The sequence below is a fragment of the Lissotriton helveticus genome, chromosome 4_1 (assembly GCF_964261635.1).
Source record: "Lissotriton helveticus chromosome 4_1, aLisHel1.1, whole genome shotgun sequence".
Classification (NCBI taxonomy): domain Eukaryota; kingdom Metazoa; phylum Chordata; class Amphibia; order Caudata; family Salamandridae; genus Lissotriton; species Lissotriton helveticus.
In genome coordinates this window covers 314,447,680-314,468,538 of record NC_136063.1, presented here as the reverse complement: position 1 = coordinate 314,468,538, position 20,859 = coordinate 314,447,680, and the positions used below count along the sequence as shown (strand labels likewise).

The 20,859-nt window shown below is 44.2% G+C and overlaps 1 protein-coding gene across 7 annotated transcripts in view; it reads right to left on the bottom strand.

The window, feature by feature from the left end:
• Positions 1–20,859, bottom strand: part of ENPP2 (ectonucleotide pyrophosphatase/phosphodiesterase 2) — a 442,632-nt gene that overhangs the window by 313,627 nt on the left and 108,146 nt on the right. For all 7 annotated transcript variants that reach the window (XM_078686841.1, XM_078686846.1, XM_078686840.1 and 4 more), the window contains exon 4: positions 7,854–7,979. In XM_078686841.1, coding sequence (XP_078542967.1) covers positions 7,854–7,979 — 126 coding nt within the window. The remainder of the gene's footprint in view (positions 1–7,853; positions 7,980–20,859) is intronic.

The following is a 20,859-nucleotide window of genomic DNA, read 5'->3' as shown; positions in this document are numbered from 1 at the left end:
CATGCTGGAACAGATGACTGAAAAAACTTGCGGCATGATACCATATTCCCCCGACTTACCTCTCTCCATGCTACAATATTAGACCCATGGAGGATGCTGGGGAGGACTTGATACTTGGACTGATAGGGGAGCGACATAGATAGGGGATCTCTTTAGAGACTCAGAGCAGCTACTGTTTGAGGAGTTTCGAGGAGAATTTGTCTTACCGCAGGGCCATTTTTTTTTTTTTTTGCACAGAACACTTACAACGGCACTAAAGAAACACTGGGGCACTGGCCCATCTGAGCCACAGGCACTCAAATGCTGTCAATATCGGCAGGCACGATTAAGATGGTCTCCTGTCTGAATAAAGCATTACACACCGACTTCCAGCACCTGCTAGAACGGCTGTGAACACAGTGGGAGGAGGATTTGTGAATTACTATCACTGACAAGGACTGGGATACCATCCTGGAACGAATGCTGACATTCTCCAGAAACTCGTGCTTCAAATGAATGAATTACTATGTACTACATAGATCATATCTTACCCCAGAGAGAATTAGAAGGTATTTCCATATAGTGAAGGCAGCTTTCCCTAGATGCAGGGAGAGAGATGCACACATACTGCACATGTTCTGGGCGTGCCCCTCACTACACACTTTTTGGGAGAAGGTAACGACTACAATCTCAACCGTCATTTAAAGGGAAGTTTCCTGTTCCCTGGCCCACTGCCTACTAAGGTGGTTTTCACATACATCCAAAACTAAAGCCACAAGCAAATTTCAAGACTTGGCGTCCGTTCTGGCCAAACACAAAATTGCACAGCATTGGTAGTCACCAGGAGGACCAAGAAAAATTGCATGGAGAAGGGAAATAGAAAAATGTACCAGCTGTGAGGGGAGGTTGCTACAGAGGGTAGCTAGACATGGGATTGGCACATTGGAGGCAGCCAGGCCTTGGAAAGTGCTGGTTGAAAGTTTAACCGCCCCTTTATCCGACACTCCCATGACCTTGCCTTCAAGATCGCAGAATATAAAGCCGCTGCGGCTCTCAACGCGGCTGCCAGAATGGTCACTGGACTCAAGAAATACGAGCACATCTCATCGGTACTCAGAGAACTCAAATGGCTCCCTGACGAAATGAGGGCTAATTTCAGAACAGCTGGTCTTACTCACAAAGCCCTACAAACCGGCAAACCTGAATACCTGGCTGCTAAACTCAAAAAAGCAGGACAGAACAGGAACCTCAGAAGCTCAAACACTCTTCTACTCATTCCAGTGAAAGTTCGTAAACAAAAAACAGCGGCCAGATCATTTGCAGGAAACGCGCCGAAAATATGGAACTCTGTTCCTCCCCACATCAGACCTGACCCCTCCTTTACGAATTTCAAAAGCCAGCTCAAAATCCTGTTCCTCGATCGATCCCTAGAGAACAGATAGGAGCTGTTGGAGAGCTAAAAATCGACTCCGCACTCGGCCTTGACTCTACACCAGCTAGCCCTCTATCCTATTCTCTGGCACTGTGTCTTCTCAGTTTTTGTATTTCGGGATTGTCTGCATCATTGTATTTGTGTTTTACATGTCCTGTAATTGCTGTAAAGCGCTCCGATACCCACCGGGCAGATTAGCGCTACATAAAACTCTGCAAATAAAAAATAAATAAATAAATATGCACACTGCCATGCACGACTCGGATTCACACACATTAATATACATTTTTCCCTAGAGTACACATACATACCATTCTTTGCTACCAGTTTTGTGATGTTGTACTGACTCACGAGGGTGTGGGGTGGAGGGAGGGACTGTTTGAGGACTTAGGAGACCAGACACACAAGTGCATTAGTGTTTTATTGCCACCATTTGAATATATAGAATGTGATACAACAATATGATGCCTGATCTGAAAAACCTTAATAAAATTGTTTGCAAAAAAAAAAAAAGTGTTTACAGTTTTTGCCAGGTGCTAAAATAATTCCTTCATATCATCTTACTAAACACTGAAATGTATAGCCAACGGGGATACTCTAAATTAATAATGTTCCTGTTATAGCCTGCATTGGTGGTGATCCATCCGCTTTCAAATGCAAGCCAGTGTCTCTGCTGATCAGCTGGTAGTCTTGATGTAAAGAATGAGAATTAGAAAGTCTGCTTATGGACATTATCTAATATAAGGTGGGTCTGAAGATTCTGGCCTATATGTTATCTATTCTCTAAATATTTGAACTGATCCCAGGTATGAAAAATGCTCCATACATTGCATTTATATGATTTGTTGCTCTAGTTAGAATTTATACTGTGTTATGTTACTTTTGTAACCACTTTGGAGTACTTTTGGTTTACTGCAAACATGGCTTGTGTATGGTTAGTAGATTGTATGTTTATAGTGTCCTATTTTGGCTGCTGTGCATGAGCACTAGAGGGGTGTTCACATCTTGTTCTTGCAGTCCTGGTGCTGCACTTATGCACGTTAACAACATAGAAGAGTGTCAGGTTGTTTGGGAGCACCTTATTAATACCAACCTGACCAGGGTGGCCCTTGCGTTTATAATTTTTGTGCATCTCTCCCTAGTTTGCTTCATGAAAATACTGCATTAAGTATAGGTCAGGTACTTTTCTGAAGCCTTCTCCTGTAGAGAAACTGCTTTTTTGCCTTTGGGGGCAAGGCGCGTTTCATACAAAGACAATGGGACAGCCTTGCCATTAATCATTCTTAGAATTTGGGTTGGAAGGGAGTTCCCAAATTTGGTTGTACTGAAAATGAAGTCTAACCTATGCAGGTCTTCCTGTACCTTGGGATAGTCAGAAGAGGTAAAACTCTTGATGTGAGGTTCTTTCTCACGAAATGCAGAGGGCATTGAAAGTGATGCATCTATCACATTGGATTCAGTGATGGAGTTAAAGGACCAATGTTAAAGGATACTGAATTTATAGGGAATGTTGTGTTTGAATGGCTATGTTCTTCTTGCACTGTAGCCTGCCTATGAAAATAGTTGGAGCCACACTTTATATTCCACTGGTGTAGTCTAGTTGGAAGAGTATTGGTGCTATGGCAGCCTAGAACCATTGTGGGAACCCCATGAAAGGGAATATGGGCCTCGAGATCCTAAGTGGTATAAAGAGGATTTGGTGCCCTGGTTTCGATTAGTGAGAGTTCAGAGTCTGCAATCACTTCAAGGTTCCTCACTTTTCTGACAGTGATAGAGGACGCTCCATGTTTCCAGGTCCACTGGTTGTAAGTATAGAATATAAACAATTTGCCACACATGGATTTCTGTTTTTAATGCATGTTTTTCAGCGGTTTTAATAATACACCCTAGTCCATTGTTGCACTTTCTGAATAGTTTTTTGGGTGGTTTTCCGTTCCTCATTTTGGTGGTTTTCTGTTCCTCATTTTGAAAAACATTCTCGTTTCTGAAGTTTTATGGTTTTTTGAATGAATTGTGTTACTTGTTTTACTGACTTTTCATTCCATTATAGGGTAAACAGATATGGGTTTATTTAGTTTACTGGTTGAAAAGAGATTTTGTGATTATTTTCCTAAGTTGTGCTGTGATTGGTTAGTCAGTCGGGGAACCGCATGGAGATTGATGATACGTCATCACAAAGCACTGCTCTGATTGGTTGGTTGCTGATGAAGCCAGACTGTATAGGTTGACCTATGATAAAGTTGCACTGTAATTGGCTGGTGTTTGCTAGCTTGTTTGTTTGTTGTGATATTGAGTTGATTTTTTAGTTTTTTAAAGTAAAAATCATGGGATGTTTGTTAGTAAAGCCCATGATTACTGTACTATGAAGGGAGGGTCAGAAATTACTGGCAGAAAGAGCGCCAGCCTACAAGAGAATGAAAGAGATTGGGAACTATACGTGTACCTGGATTTCAGATTGGAATAAATATACTGTCAATGATGAAGTTTTATAATTTCCAATAGTGGGTACCTTCAAAGTTAGAAAACTAGATTTCTTGAGACAAACCATGTATGACATGAAGCAGATGCCTACAACTGCACAGTCCGAGGCTTTTAATAGATGGGATTGCATGGTGACATAGAAAGAGAAAGAAAGCAATAAAGCAAGTGAGTTCATTTAAACAATGGCTTGAGACAAAATAGTTGGAGAGAGGGTATTATTGAATGTGTGAAATCATTCCTTGCTATAATTAATGTGAATGATGACAAGGGCAAAGCAAATAAAAAAGAGAAGCAGAATATAAGGACTCTGATGAGGATAATTTTTTTAATGAAATTTTGAATTCTAGACCTCCTTCAGACACAGCAAAACCAGCGGGGACAAGTGAGACTAGCTCATGATACAGGCGGTGGTGGAGATGGTATTATAGCTGTGCTGCAAAGATCTTCTACTATTGTAGTTGTACCAAGTGCACCAACAGAGATATTGATGGCTGCTGTGCCTCGAACAAGTGAAGACACAAAATCGAGAATACAGATTCAAGGTGCCGCACCTGTAAGAACAGACGTGCTTGAAGAAGTTCCTAAACAAACTGATATTGCCATTTTAAAAATTGAAATTGGTGACATGCTGCAGGTTAATATTGATTTAAATAGACTGTTTACTTACAATGCTGTCGAAATTAGATATTTGATTGAAGAAGCAGCCAGTAAATTGAAAGAATTTGAGGTTGATATCAGCAAAATGAAGAATGTGAAACGAAATTACACAATGGATTTAACACATGATGGAATTAAAGAAAAGGGTTTAATTATATTGACTGTCCATATTAAAGATTGAATTGAGAAAACAAGGGATTGGAGTGCTTTGAAAAAATACTGAGAAAGATGAAAGAAAGGGACAGTCAATAAAAAGAGAATGAAAGGGACTGAAGGTAGGACAAGATGGGCTGTGAGTGATATGGAAGTTAGGACAGGAACAGTTTTGGAGTTTCTTTTGAGAGAAGTTCATGGAGGGAAATTTGTGAATGCTCTATGGACTTGAGCTGATTTGTATGCATTTATTAATAATTTTCCAAGATTGAGAGAGGATCCAGGAAAATTGTAATAAGAGAGCCATAAGTGGACACAGATTTCACAGATGTTGTGGACCGATTTGAATATATTGTTGAGATTGTGGTTTCTAGTGATTTGTGGGCGGAGTAAAATGGTGTTTGATGATTGCCTACACAAGACTCATCAAGGATTACTCCTAGTGATGCTCCTTATGAAGAGGTAGCTACCAAATACAAGAATTTGACCGAGCATTTGACAAAGCGAGTTCCTGAAAAGGATATAAATTGGAGTACTATTTTCAGAACTTCTCAAGAGGGGAAAGAAAGGCTTATGCAGATTTCAAAGTGAGAAACAGAAGATCCAGAAAGTTACTGAAACACCATGTAGTGCGAATTAAACTTTGTTCATGTATGTAATGTAAAATTCTGAAGAACACTTCTGCTGTAAGTTCTGATGCAGGCTCGCTAGCACACTTGGATACGATTCTTTGTGTGAAAATGTGCTGTTGCTGTGGAAGCTAATGGAGGATTTCCTTTAGCTAAGAAATGGGTTACAGATATAATTATTATTATGACTATCTCCATTTTGATTTGCTCAATATGTGTTATCATTAGTCATACCATGCTGAATTTGCAGTTTTTGCTTATTGCCTATTCATAAAATATGTATAAAAACACTTGTTTTGGGGGGTGAGCCAGAGACTTTGCCTGTTAAACTTTTTTTTTTTTAATTTTTAAACAGACTTTCTAAGTAGTTTCCATAAGTAAATGAGAATCACATTAACAGGCGGTGAATTGTGATCTCAATCCAAAAAGCTGCAGGAAAGACAGACCATCATACAAAACCATGGCAGTTATAGCCAAATAGATGCAACAGGGATAGGAATGATAATACAATACAATTGTGGGGCCTTACATTCTCTATCTGCCCAAGCAAATAATATTAAAGGAGTCCCACTATGTAAAAGGAGCTATTAAAGGAATAAAGGGGGGGAATGTCCCAGTGATACTGTGGCTGCTGTTCATTTGATGACTTTCCTATTCCTCAAATGACTCTGCTCCTTTATTTTGATGTCTTCCCTGTTACTCTAGGGTCTATGTCCATTTCTCTTATGATTTTGGTTGCTTATTGGGACTTAGGAAATCGGATTTCGGACTACTCTGTATCTGAGCCTTCGTGATATATAATTTTATTTATTGTGCTTACTCTGGTAGTAATCTGCATTAACAGAACATTTGTGCTAAATCTGCTGGAGATGGTTCAATAACAGCTTAGGTGAAAAGAGTTTCTCTTATGGCTGCCAAGATCACTCATACAAAGTTAGCTGTACGCAGTTTATACCCTGCACCAGTGTCCCTCTGTAACCCTTTGGCTGATGTAACCAACATTGACCACAGTGTTTACGCACTGAATAGGTTTTTATTGCTTGGTCTATTTTTCCTCATTTTTTGCTGTGGAAAATGATTCCCATCGTAGCAGTACACAGAAAACCTGAAGAGTTACCTATGATCTCAGTGCCGCTCACATATTCACCAGTTTCTGACAGTAAGTACCATCATGCATACAATAATTTTAATACATATCTCAGTGTGACTGCAAATCAATAAGATTCACAATAAACGTTCTTAAAATGAACTGAAAAAGCAGCTGGAGGACTGACTTCTCAACTCAGGACCCAGACCCAAAACAACAGGTTAGCTGCCTCAGATGCATTCAGTTAACCTGTTCCTCTGAGTACAGCAACGACAGCCCTTGGTGGGTCTGCAGCTTTGCTCGTGTCACACTTCTATTGAAGGGAAAACAGAAATATGCTAAGTACAGGAGGTGCCATGCCAGAAACAGATGCAGAGAAGGAGGTTGCGAAAAGTAAAGTTTCCGTGAAAATGCTGTAAGCATTCAACATACATCATATTGTGGTGTAACTTTTCTACTTAAAAGAGACCTAGTATGAACGTAAACAAGAAATCTGATTGTTTGTCTACAATGAATGTGCAATGTCTGGTGTGCAATGTTCACTGCGCTTTGTCCAGGCACAAGTTGCATTGTGCAGTGTCCAATACGCAAGGCAAAACGCGCAAATTTCAACATGCTATATGCTGAGACAGGAAATTCACAAAGCATCTTGCATCTAAAGAGAAAAGGTGTCTACTGTAGGTGCTTCAGAGAATGGGGCACACCAGAGAACTAACCGGTCACCGACTATGTAAAGGATTCCAATTTAGATTCATTGTGCCTAAATTTATCTGAGGTGGACATCTTACAAATCTGTCATGGGAGTGGCCATAGTGGCCACATGTTTGACACCTCTGGTGTATATACTCCGCAGATTTGGGTTACATTCCGGTTCGGACTGGCCTATGGGGTCATCTTGCAACCTGACAGATCAGTGTGTCCACCCTGTTTGTAGCTTTGGGTGTGCCAGTTTTGTTGCATCATTTAACATCTTGAAGCGTAAATGTACCTGCTGCATATAACTGCAAGTAACATGTCAATAATACGTTTCTAATCCATATGAAGATGGCACAGTCAGGAACAGCAGAGGCTGAAAAGCAGGAATAGTGGAGAGGAAAGTAGAGGGACAAAGCTGGGAGAACGAGGAGGTGAAAGGTGGATTTATTATTTTATGAGAGACAAAGTTGACAGATCAAAAGCACATTTTGAGTAAAGGGTGGTGGTGGTGTTTTTATAGGTTTTTTTAGGGAAGAAACTTAGTGAATATTGCCACAAACCCTGCCTGCAGCAAGTATAAATGTGTGAATCCCTCCACTCTTCATAAACCCCCCTAGGCAGCATATATTAAGAACTTGCTCGATTTACAAACGTAGACCAAATATTTTACTCCAGAAAATGGTATCACTGTTATTCTGTTGCCCAGGTCTATTTTCTGTCCCAGTCTGACCCTGGTTACCTTTGCATACGACTTGATAGTTGGTGCAGCAGTCGCCCTTCACCATGCAGTCATCGGAGCAGTGGCAAGCACTGTCTTCGCCCCGCACCTCTCCGCATCGATCCTTGGTACACTCCCAACCACGACCTGCAATTTCCACGACACATGGATCGATATTTAAGAAAATCAGTGACTGCTAACATAGATTTGACTATACTTCACAATGGCCTTCATGCTTACAAAACAGACTACACTGCTTCAAATAAACTTTGGGTAGATAGCAGAAAAGCGCTGTTATTTTGGAAAACTGACCCTTACAGTCATGAAAATGGCTTTTAAAAGCCTGCCATAAAAGAAAGCATATCACACCCGTTAACATTTGCATCAATAATGACTTGTATGGAGCTCCTAATATATAAAGCCAACAGGTGTCAAGGACGAAATCTTTTTGCTATATCAGTGCTTGTTACCTTAGCTTCTAACCATAGATATTATGCACCAAAATGCCAGGGCTATAGCATCACTGATATGCACCAGGTTTGAGCTCTCCTCCTGTCTTTAGCCCCTCGGCATATAGCTGATGAGAGCCTTGGGAAAAGGCAAGCAGTGGAAACAACAAAATAAACAGTTCTGTAAAACTTATCTTTACTTTCTGTTCTCGACACTGCCTTTATGACTCATGAAACCAGTAGGATAAATGGCAGTATTCGTAGAAACAGCTAGGATAGCTATTCCAAATGACGCAAGTGACGTCAATGATTTTCACTGTATAATTAACTATCACGACGTTTTAGAATTCCAAAAAGGCAAGACTAGGTTACAGATTTCAATCACTTTAACTTCCAAAGATCTTAGTTTGTAAACTATCGACAGGATCGTGTATATATATATATATATATATATATATATATATATATTGGAGAAAACATCAAGCAAAGATAAGGCTCGCTCAGAGACAACAGAGTAAGTAGCCTGAAGCCCTTGAGAGAGCTTGGATTACCTGTGGATGGAAATATGGCAAGAGGAGGAAGGCCTTACTTGGCATTGGGAAAATCAAGCTGATCAGTTTAGTAGTATCACAAGGGGAACACTTCTGGGGCAGCATAAGAAGTGTCAATAGCCGAATCTCCTGTGTTTCTCTCCTTCTCTTTACCTAATTCGCCATTTTCCACTAGGGAGATTACATTACAGCCAGGGCTGTTTCAGCATTATAGGCCCCCGAGCAAAGCAATGCTCTTGGCCCTGCCTACACAACCACTCACAGGAAAAAAAAAAGTTTAACAGAAAGTTGTTAAATTCTGCTCAGCACTGGGCCCTCATGTCCGTGGGGCCCCGGGCAATTGCTCAGCGTGCCCATGCTTTAAGACGGCACTGATTACAGCAGTGGTTCACCCTCTCCACTCGGTTTCTAGTCTCTTGTGTGTGGTGGCTTATTGGATTATCGTCACGAGGGTAGCTTCAGAGGGAGGTGTCCACTGCCAAATAAATACATTTTTGGCTTTGTAATTTGGTCTGGGGGCCTGGAGTCGTGCCTGCTATGCCGGTCTTGGTATTTCTAGTTATCCTGATTTCATTAAGAGGCTTTAACTTGGTTTTTTTTGGTTCAGGAACTTCTATATATAGAAACTGGTTCGCAAAATATGGAATACATCTGCACCCATAGAAGTACTTAAATGGATGCAATTTCACTATGTTTTGGAACTCAGAAATTTTGGCTGTAGTAGGCTTGGAAAGCTATGCCAGTCTCTGGTTTCCAGTCACGCTACTGCAAATCAAACACACAACAAGCATTTGCAATGCAATAGGTCTCGCATTTGCAAAAGTTTGAGCCATTGGCATTGTAAATGACAAACCCTTCACCCATGTGTTGGTTTTGAAAACAGATAAATAAATGGCATTGTCAGTTACAATGTCAATAGCTTAAACTCTGGCATTGAAAATGGCAATGCCTTTTATCCATGTTTTAAAAAAAGAAACATAAATAAAACGCATTGGCATTTACAATACCAATAGCTCAAACTTGTGTAAATACCCGTGTAAATACCAAAAATACTCGATCTCTGATCAGCAATTGATGCTTCTGCTTTTCAAACTTAAAAACATATGTTTTATTAGAAACACCTTAAACAAATGTAATGCCAAAATGCCCCTTTTAAAAATATGTCGTCCATACATAAATAGTATTTTATAGGACAAGCAATTAATGCACACATATATGCACGGTCTGTGAAGCACTAGATATAAAAGGGCTTCCAGTGCAGAGAAAAAAACAGTCCTGTTTCCCCAGTCCGCAACCTCTAACAACCACCAACAACAGACATAGTAGAATTATTTTGTGACGTCTGCTGCGGCTATGAACTGCTCAGTGAAATATCTCACAGGATTAGGTAGGTCACTAAACCTACAACAAGTGCTCCTTTAAATGTCCTGTAATTTATATGCGTGGACACAGCTGAAGTACACTGTCCCGTCCTACACAACCACTGCCCCTACAGCTGTGGCAAGTAGAATGTGTGCATTTTTATACAGCACCAACTTTAAATGGGCACGCATAAAAAATTGAGTGACACTATCTTACGTGCAAAATCAAGCAATATAGACAAGGGAAACATATATAAATCATAGAAATTACACCTATTTGAGCAACAAGAAACTCTAAGATATTAAAACTGCTGTAAGCAAGCACCAGAAATGCAAGGGCACTAACCTTGGTTGCTGCCTGGAGGCTCTGCGTCGCTGCAGCCACGCCCCACTGGATCGCACTGATGAATATTAAGCATGGCGCCTGTCTTGTTCCTAATGCCGAAAATGTTGCACGCGCCCCGGGGCAGGACGGCAACGAGGAGCAAGCTACAACACTGACTAATAAAAACAAGCATTGAAAATGCAATAGGTCTCGCCTTTAATTAAGTTAAAGCCATTTGCTTTGCTATACAATACCATTAGCAAAGCAAATCGCTTTAACTTAATCAAAAGCGAGACCTATTGCATTTTCAATGCATTTTCAACTTTGGACCATAGGGACAAAAAAACTTGTGAAATTATGGTGTGCAAAAATGAAACGTATGCTTGTGTGTCCCTAGATGTCCATTCATGACTTGTAGATAGCAAGCAGTTTACACTTTTGAATCCTGGTAAGGCCAATTTAGCCTTTCATCCTTCTGAGGTCAGTGAGTTTAGTACCATTAAACTGGTTTTGGTAGTAACTTTCTTACAAGGCATAGAAACAGCAGAAGTGTGTTGAAAAAGCTACCTAAAATCTAATTAGTATTGTCCATAATTTATAATTTTTATACAGACATTTGTTTCAGGCATATTCTGTGCATATGAGCGATACGGAAGGCCAAGTTCCTTTATAAGAGCATGAAACTCAGAAGTGACTTTTAATACCCTTTTAATGTATGGCAGAAGGTATTTTATAGCTTATCATACAAAGTCATACCATCACACTTCCCATAAACCGTATACATCCTTGTTGTCTTGTGTTGTCAGATGAAATGATAGTATGGATGCATGCATGAAGATTACAATTTTGATCTGTAGTACACAATTAAATACACCAAAAAGCAGTTAGTAATCTGCTCCAAATATATCACAATCATCCTAATGAAAATCGGAAACCAAAAGAAAAAAATAAGTTGTGAACGGGTAGAAAAATGCAAAAAGATTCTATACTTCCTGTAATCCTCCATAGAATGCAACAAAAAATACATTGCTATGATAGTTCCCTTCACGCTGATCAATGTTTACTTTACAAAAATGAAAAGGCATTGTTATTTACAATACCAAAAGCCCCACCAGCCTACTGACGGTTCGCAGCAGTCAGTCTGGACATCTGATGAGGACTGGCTCTGTAGCACCTTGCAGAATTACACACTGGAACCCCTATCTGCCTGTCACGTGACCCACCCCTCCCGCAGTCTGCTACATGCATTAGGCTCATCACTGAGCCGCAGACCCCCCGCACTTCACCCTTCTACAATGTGTGTAGGTGTGGAGAGCCACTAATATAGCTCGAGCTATCTAGGCGCTATACAGCCAGGCATTACAGATCCTGCGAGGAGTGGATGGACAGAGAGCGACACGACAGACAGCTCGTGAACATGAGGGACGAGAGACAGAGGGCGCTATGGACAGAGGAAGAGTATGAGAAGATAGAGCATGTGATGAAAGGAGGAGACAGGGAGAGAGGAGACCGATCCCATGACGGAGAGAGGAAGAGTACGAGGAGACAGAGCATGTGATGAAAGGAGGGATTGGAAGCTGAGAGACAGAGTGCGCTTTGGAGAGAGGAAGAGTACGAGAAGATAGCGCATGTGATGAAGGGAGGAAACAGGGAGAGGAGAGATCGAGCCCGCCACGGACAGAGGAAGACTATGAGGGGACAGAGTATAGGATGAAAGGAGGGACAGGGAGACGAGAGACCAAGCCCATGTCGGAGAGAGAAGAGTATAAAAAGACGGAGTCTCCCGTTGATGGTTGAGCATGTGATGAAAGGAAGGATAGGAAGCTGAGAGACAGAGGGCGCTATGGAGAGAGGAAGAGTATGAGAAGATAACGGATGTGATGAAGGGAGGAAACAGGGAGAGGAGAGATCGAGCCCGCCACGGACAGAGGAAGACTATGAGGGGACAGAGCATAGGATGAAAGGAGGGACAGAGAGACGAGAGACCAAGCCCACGGCGGAGAGAGAAGAGTATAAAAAGACGGAGTCTCCCGTTGATGGTTGTTAGGGAACCAGGATGCATGCTTGATAAGGCAGAAAGTAAGAAAGACTGTGAGACAAACAGAGAAGAAGGGATAAACTGGAATGGACAGTGGGAATCGCAAAAAAGATGAGTACAAACGGCGGAAAATGGGGAGAAAATAAATAAAGTTGAACCAGTAAGTGGCACCATGTTGAATTCCAGCATGTCATGGGGACGGGGGTAAAGCCTGGGCCCGGAAGTTGCTTAAAAAAGAGTGACGTGGCTACACTACTATAACAAGGGAGGATACCCGGAGAAAAAAAACGGCAAGCTCGAGGGACAGACAACACTGCATTTTAGGACAAGTAAAGCACTCCAATTACGTTGGTCGAGTTTGCGCTTAATAGGAAAGGACGAGCCCTAAAAATATAATTTGTGGCATCACTCCCAAATAAATAAGGAGAGGAGGCAGTGGTGAAAGGTTTTGGTGGTCTGGTCAACATGGCATGTTGAGGGGAAGAAGCGCTGCATAGAGGAAACCAGGATTGACGCTTGTGCTGTTTAATGGGGGGCTGACGAGACGCATGGGGAGCAGCAGCCTTTGATGTGCCGGCCGGCCGGCCATGCAGTGAATAATTAGGGGAGGAGAAATGCCGGCCTGAGGTCGAGGGCAAAGCAACAGATGGCTTTGATGTGGAGGCAGGCAGCTCGGGCGAATTGAAGCGCGTTCACGAGACCTCATGCACTCGTTGAAAAAGGAGTGCATGAAGGAGGGAGGGAAGGAGAGACCAGATGGCTGGAGTGCAGACGGCCCATTCACGAAATGCAGTTTGCTAAACAAATTGTGCAAATGACTTCAGAGATGATGCGCCCATCTTTAATCAAATTAGACATGCGAAGAGTATTAAAATAACAACATGAGTGAAAACAGTACAGTAGCATCTTAATGACATAGTGAAAATGATGGGAGCGTTGGACAGAGATAATGGCCAATATTGTTCGTTGTATATAGTGCTGTTGTGGTGCCTGATGGCCACTTCAAAGCACTCTGAGACAGTGTAGGTTTTATTGCTAAGGGTTGCTTGGGTGGCTTTGCGCACTTTTGCATCATGCCCACGGGAGTTTGAAAAGGAAGTAACTTGAAGCAATGCTGTGCGTTACTTCGCTCCAGTCCGGTGCAGCTGAGTTGTGTGTGCCGAGCTTGCTTACGAACAGGTGAAGCTGGTGGGGAAGCAGAGAAGGGGATAAAGAGAGAAGAAAACTGAGCAGGGAGGGTTTAGGAAAAAAGAGTGGAGGAGTGGGGCTGAAAAGGACGAGAGGTTGCAATACGGAAGGAGAGGAGGGAGGTATGGTCCGACAGGAGAGGAGGAGAGCGAAAAAAAAAAGTGAAAGCAGGGGGAGAAATGTGAGACACGGCCTGGCTGCCAACATGCCCACGGGAGTTTGAGAAGGAAGTAACTTGAAGCAATGCTGTGCGTTACTTCGCGCCAGTCCGGGGCAGCTGAGTTGTGTGTGCCGAGCTTGTTTACAAACAGGAGAAGCTGGTGGGGGAAGCGGAGACGGGGAGAAAGAGAGAAGAAAGCTGAGCAGGGAGGGTTTAGGAAAACAGAGTCGAGGAGTGGGGCTGAAAAGGATGAGAGGTTGCGGTACGGAAGGAGAGGAGGGAGGCATGGTCCGACAGGAGAGGAGGAGAGCGAAAAGAAAAAGTGAAAGCAGGGGGATAAATGCGAGACACGGCCTGGCAGCCGCATCATGCCCATGGGAGTTTGAGAATGAAGTAACTTGAAGCAATGCTGTGCGTTACTTCGCGCCAGTCCGGGGCAGTTGAGTTGTGTGTGCCGAGCTTGTTTACGAACAGGAGAAGCTGGTGGGGGAAGCGGAGACGGGAAGAAAGAGAGAAGAAAGCTGAGCAGGGAAGGTTTAGGAAAACAGAGTGGAGGAGTGGGGCTGAAAAAGACGAGAGGTTGCGGTACGGAAGGAGAGGAGGGAGGCATGGTCCGACAGGAGAGGAGGAGAGCGTAAAAAACAAGGCAAGAAGGCAAGAAGAGGGAGAGGGGACATACAGCGAGAGAGAGGAGACAAAAAAGACTGCGGGAGCCCTGGCAATGGGATAGGGTGGAAGAGGGAGGGAAGCAAGAGAGAAGACGCTGAAGACGACTGAGAGGCGTTATTTGGAGGTAGAGCAGGAGGGGTGATTTTGCGAGGCTTCTGGCGGGGGGAGAAAGGAGGGGCAGCGGAATGCGTGCGAGGGGAGGAGAAGTGTGGCAGGCAGATGTGCGGCCTGGTGAGGGGGCGGGAATGCGAGCCTGGTGGGGCAGGCGGATTAGGGAGATGCTCGTGCTTGTGTGGTCACGTGACCCGCTTTGTGGCCACGTGACCTCACATGCACTGTGAAGAAACGCCAGTGGTTTCACTAGCCGATCAAGCACTATAATTCTCCCCCATTTCCCATTGCTTCGCAATGGTAAAGGACGAGACCTAACCACTGTGCAGAAACATGTGTTGCCACGTTTCTAGTAATTTTTTAACCATTTGCACTAAAAACATTTTTTTATTTAGCATCTGCAGATTATGCAGCAGATGATGAATTAAGGGGCAAACGCTGCAGATGTATAGTTATTCGAAGAAAGCTGCAGCATGGCATAATTCCAGTAGCCCTGCCCTTAAATATAGAAATGTGACAGGCACTACCATAAAGAAGCCAACGAAAAAGTGCACTATACAAACGACTTGCGCCTTAGTCCACTATTGGCATTGTTTTCGGGGAGGGGAGAACATTAATGTTTCTCAATTTAGGTTTAAAAATGTATCACTCTAAAAAACCTACTGCTCAATGTACTGGTAATCTGCCCCACTAAGGTGAAACGGTTCTGCAGGTTAATTGAATAAAGTTTTTTTAATTCTGAAGAGATGATTACACTTTTGCTGCACGAGGTCTTTTAAATGAAGGTGATCCTAAAGTTAAGGGGTGCAGGACACTTTTAGTTACTTCCTTTATCTTTAATTAACCGTTAAAAAAAATTGCCTGTTTAGCTCAGTTAAGTAAACAGCAGCCAAGTGCTGCTGATAGCCAAGTGCTGCTGATGACCAAGGTGCAGCGTGTGAAGGTCAGTAGGGGCGAATGCGGCTACCGGGCAGTACTATATAGAAGTATCACTGGATAATGATTGATTCGTCTTACCTTATACTGGTCCTATCACACACAGCTCTTGCAGCACGCTTCCTCTTCGGTGCCATTCTGCGCCGCCTCTGTGCCCGCCTGCTCTAAATTTGTAGGCCTCTGATGCAGCTGCGGCTCCACTAACTGTGGGGCCTATGAAAGCCTCGCGCTGGTGATGTCTCGCGGTTGCAGCTATCACGGCCCAGTCAGTCACTCCAACACGGACTCTTTTTCTGAGCAATGGCGAATGAAAAACGGGAGTGAGAGTGCACAACTGCAAACCCGATGGGAATGGCGCGCAACATTAAAATGCACGTGCATGTTCACAGGTAGCAGGAGGCGAGGTAGGCGTGTACAGGATTTTGTGAATTCAATCAGTGCCGGATTGGGAAAGCCCAGAATGCAAAGCGCTGTTTCCTAAACAAGCGCGTCTCAGAAGCGCATCCACAGACCGGAGTCTGCTCGTACACCGGTCTGTGCCACTTGGGGAGGGAAGACAATGACAACAAGCTGAGGATCGCCGGGCGCGAAACAGTGCGGTGACGCAGCACGAGACGCAGCAAAAGAGTAAAAGAAAATAGTGAGGCATTGGTGAGACAAAAGAGTGGACTGGAGAGGATATATAGGGTGAATGCGGGGATAGTAGAGGCAATAGGGTGAATGGAGTGATTGAAAAAGGTCAACAGGGGGCATTAGAGGATCAAACAACACACTACGGTAGGGGGGGACCTAGGGGAAGTTTACAGACCTTGCTCTGGGTACAATCCCCAACAGGCATATCAACAACAAAAGGTACCAGAGGGTCTCGAGGAGTGTGCCCACAAGAAACAGAGAGCCAACCTATCCCTGCAGACCAAAGTGATACAACACAGAAGATTCTCAACAGGATGAGGAGAATACCCATCAGTCACCATACGGATCCGCCCTTCATCATTTGGGATTTTATCCGTACCACCCGTCTGAGAAGCTCGGTGCCACACTGAGAGGTCAACCCGGTGGTAAGGGGGTTCCTCAAAGGAGAATGGCAGTGACAGTGTGGTAGACCACTCGATATTGGTAAGTGGCCCTGGATGTGGGACTGGGGTGTGCAGTGCTAGAAAAAGTGATAAAGTGAAAGAAACCCATAAAGTGTATGTTTAAAATTGGTTTGAATAGGCACTTGAAAAAAAGTTTATTCCGTGTTTGCCTAACATACCAAAGTATAAAAACAATATAACCTAAGGCCTTCTCATGAGGTAGACTGCTCTAGGTCAGAGTAGGTCGACTAGTTTCTGCAATACTGGGACTATAGTTCCCTTGCATTCTTCAGGACCAATATAAATAAAAACTACTGCACCAAGTGGATTAAAAATAGTAGGTGAAAGATGACACCAGGGTAACAGTGCAAGTGCTAATAAGTCACCTGAACGCTCCCGGTGCCCTTACAGTCTGTGTTGATCACTGAGGAGAAAAAAGGTGGGTTAGGTATGGTTAACAGTATTAAATGGGCTGACCAGAAAGTCCAATTTATGTGGATCAAACTTTGCATCACATTAACTATGTTGACATATAGCCAATAAATGCTCATATGGCCTGAATTTTAATTTATTCGGAAAGACAATTTCATAAGCCGAATATATCGTCGTCCTTACCTAGATCTGTAAGGATGACTAGCCTCACCCCACCTGGCAGCGGCTCAGGGGAAAGATGAAGCACCGCTCTATAAAACATGCAAAGAACACGTAAAAAACACAACACACACACCAGGAATAAAGCACTTCCTCTGAACGATTGCCGACAAGACGTGGTATCTGTATCTCTACATCATGGATATTTATAGTATCCATCACTCGCGGAGCCAGGACTGTGTCTAAAGGCTGCTGTCGTTTTTTAGAAAAACGCGGCTCTGCGCGTGTAAGGGCAGCAAGCGCGAGGTCTGAGCTCAGTTTCAGCGTTAAGTAACATAAATAAAAAGGGAAAGAACGCGGAAAAGCACGTGGAACAGCGACATGCTTCTCCTACCTCTCCGTCGGTACTCCGTGCCGGCGTCCTGGCCGACTGGGGAGGTGACGAGAGAAGGGGTGGCAGAAGTATATAAGCCGCGCTCCTATCGGTCGCCGGGTCACATGGGGCGACTAGCGGACCTATGAGCATCTTGCAGAGTTAGACGGGCCCTCTCATCTCATTGGCTGATGCAGCGTAAATCGTGAGCGTACATTGGCCAAACCTGCGTGAAGTAGTCATGGTAACGCGGGTCCACACCAAATGTAAACACAGCACGAACAGGATCCCACAGGGAGGGTGAACTACGAAACGTCATAGAGATAGTCTAATATCTTTCAAAAGAAGATGAATGAACTAGTTTTTAGTGACTGTCGCCTACTCAGGCGTCCAAGGAGGAATTAGACACGATGGTTACTGCGGTTAGATCTAACCGTAGGTGCATCTAGTGAGGCATAAAAGATACCTAACGCTATTGTTTTTGGTGAAATAACCTAGACACAGTGATCCATACATATTGCTAGGATCAGTATGAGGATCAACCTGGGAAATCTTCGACCCAGGACCTGGTATGTGCGTGATTCCATGTCACTGGGATACAATGTTTACAGTCCTGATCTTTTTTCACTAAAAAAATGTTTTTTTTGTGTTAGCCCAGTTGGTTCAATAGAAGGGAACTAAGCTTACTTACTACAACTCACAGAAAGCATTTAGCCTGTGGGATGGAATCAATATGTCCCTAAGAAAAAACAACCCGCGAAGGTTTCAGTTGAGGAAGTCTGGTGAGTGAAAGGTAGGTAAAAAGGAAAAGTGGATGAGCAGAAAGAGATAAACTGAACGGAAGAAGGGCAGGAGTGAGAAAACAAAATACGGAGGGCAAAACATGATCTGATGGATTAAACATTAAAGAAACACCTTAGAACGTAAGGTTCGCCAGGGGAATCTAAGGACGTTTTGGGAAACTGGAGGAAGCAGATTGAAAGAGCTGTTCATGGAGTTTGATAGATTGCATGGTTAAGCAAGACCAACCAGAAGAGTGGAATGATTGCAACAGGTTGGAGGCCTGGTGGATCTGTAAAAAAATGTGAGAGAACGCAGCTGAGGCCCTATGCTGTTCGTCTGGCCAATAACTCACCCCTCTGTGCACCTGTCTTGCTCACCCACGCGCCTCCGCTCCAGGCACTCTTCCGTGATGGCTGTAATCTCTCAATCCCGCTCCCTAATCTCGCCCTCGCACCCCGCCCTGCCTATTCCCAGCAAGAGTGATGCTGTGGCGTAACCGCCAGAGCTGCCAACTTCGCCTGGGGAATAGGGTTCGAGTCTCAATGTCAGTAAAACTGTGACCGTAAAAAAATAAAAATAAAAAATAAGAGCGTTGCCGGTGTGTGCTAGAAAGCTGCCCCATGCCTGCTGTCTGCTGCCCAGGCAACAAAAACGGTGTCAAAAAAGTATTTACAAAATATAGCGCAGTCATGTTTAAGCTGTGTTTAAGGACAGGAACAATTCAGCAAATGTGCTGAACAAACAATACATGAATCAACAAGTAAGGGAACATGTAGCAGGAGCCACAAAGTGAAACCAGGAGGCGAAGACAGCACCAGTTCACGGGCCCAACAAGGGAGCCCTGGACAAAAGTGAGGCCTGGAGCGCAAAGGGGGCAGGGCAAGAAGAAACAATGAGCATCCGTGAGAGCAGCAGCCGCAGCCATCTGAAGAGCCCCGGTAAGGATCGCCAAAGTCCCTCCCTCTCGCTCATTGTGAGCCTGGCAGAGGGCAGCTGCCCGTGACACCCAACCACCGTGTGTGTGTGGGGGGGGGGTAGAGGGCGGCGGCGTGTGTATGCGTGCGTGTCTGTGTGTGTGCAGGGGGGTGGGGGGCGGCAGCGTGTGTATGTGGGTGCGCGCCTGTGTGTGTGTGCGTGCATGCAGAGGGGTGGGGGCTGGCTGTGTCTGTGTGTGTGCGCCGTTAATGCATGCGAGGGAAGCGAAAGCAGGGGCTGTGAGTTCGTCTGCGCAAGCGCGGCTCAGACGCGCGCTTCCGCGGTCAAAACGGAGACTGCAAAAGCGCGCGTCTGACTGTTGTCCACATTCCCAAATACGGCTCACAATAGGTCTAGAAGCAGACCGCAATCAATGCTTACGCATTGAATGCAGGTCTGCTCGACCTAAAAAGTTGATGGGGCAAATGATTGCAAGTAACCTAACCACTAGCAATCCCTGAGTGTAGCATTCCAACTCATCATTTTTTTGCCCACTGGGCCACTCTAGACAGACCTGATTAAAGGTTTGGTGCACAGGGTAAAGGTAGACAGGGTGGGAAACAACTTTACAGAGATATCTAACCATTGGAATGATCTGCTGTCATGCAGTTCTTGTCAATATAGGAAAAGTTTGACAGATCGCTCTGCCAAAAATGACGGCCAAGCATCAAACTTTCCAAACTTTTGTATTTTTTAAAAAACAAACTCCTAAAGCATTTTGTTTTTGAAAAATTAAAAACTAAGAATCCTTATAAAGATCCCACCTCTTTAAGCCAGGCGGCCTACCAGAGGGGTGTTTGCCATGTCAACCTGTTGACCCACCGGGTGTGACATGAGGTGGTTCTCCAGGCCAGCAGGAACGCTCGAGTCACCGTCGGGAGGGCCATGGGCACCAGGACTCCGTATAACATTGCCCGAATTCGTGGTAGTCCCAGCTCCCCTAGTTCGATCCTGTAGGCTGGGTCTGACCAGCCGCCGTTAAACAAATCATGCAGGACAAGCAGCCGAGTAGCTTGGTAGTATAGATAAAGATTGGTCATGCCATGCCCCTGTGGGATCTGGGAATGACCGAAAGCCATTCGCTGCCTCGAGGAATCTTGTGGCGATACTGTCCAGTTCCCTGAACCAGCTTTGTGGAAGGTTGCACGGGGTATTTAAGACAATGTATTGGAAACTTGGGAGGATCATCATTTTAAAAAGAGCTACTCTCCCCAGAGGTTTGAGTGGCACGTTTTGCCAGCCTCGTAGGTCTGCATAACGGGCGATCTCATCTTCACGGGAGCCCCTCCAATTCTAGCCCCGGACCTGATCTTCTGCTTGAATGAGGCATGACAGAGGCTCCATCGCCAGGACAAAGAGGAGGGGTGACAGGGGGCATCCCTGCCTCACCCCACTTCTGATCGGAAACATCTCTGAGAGAGCCCTATACAGAACCCGGACA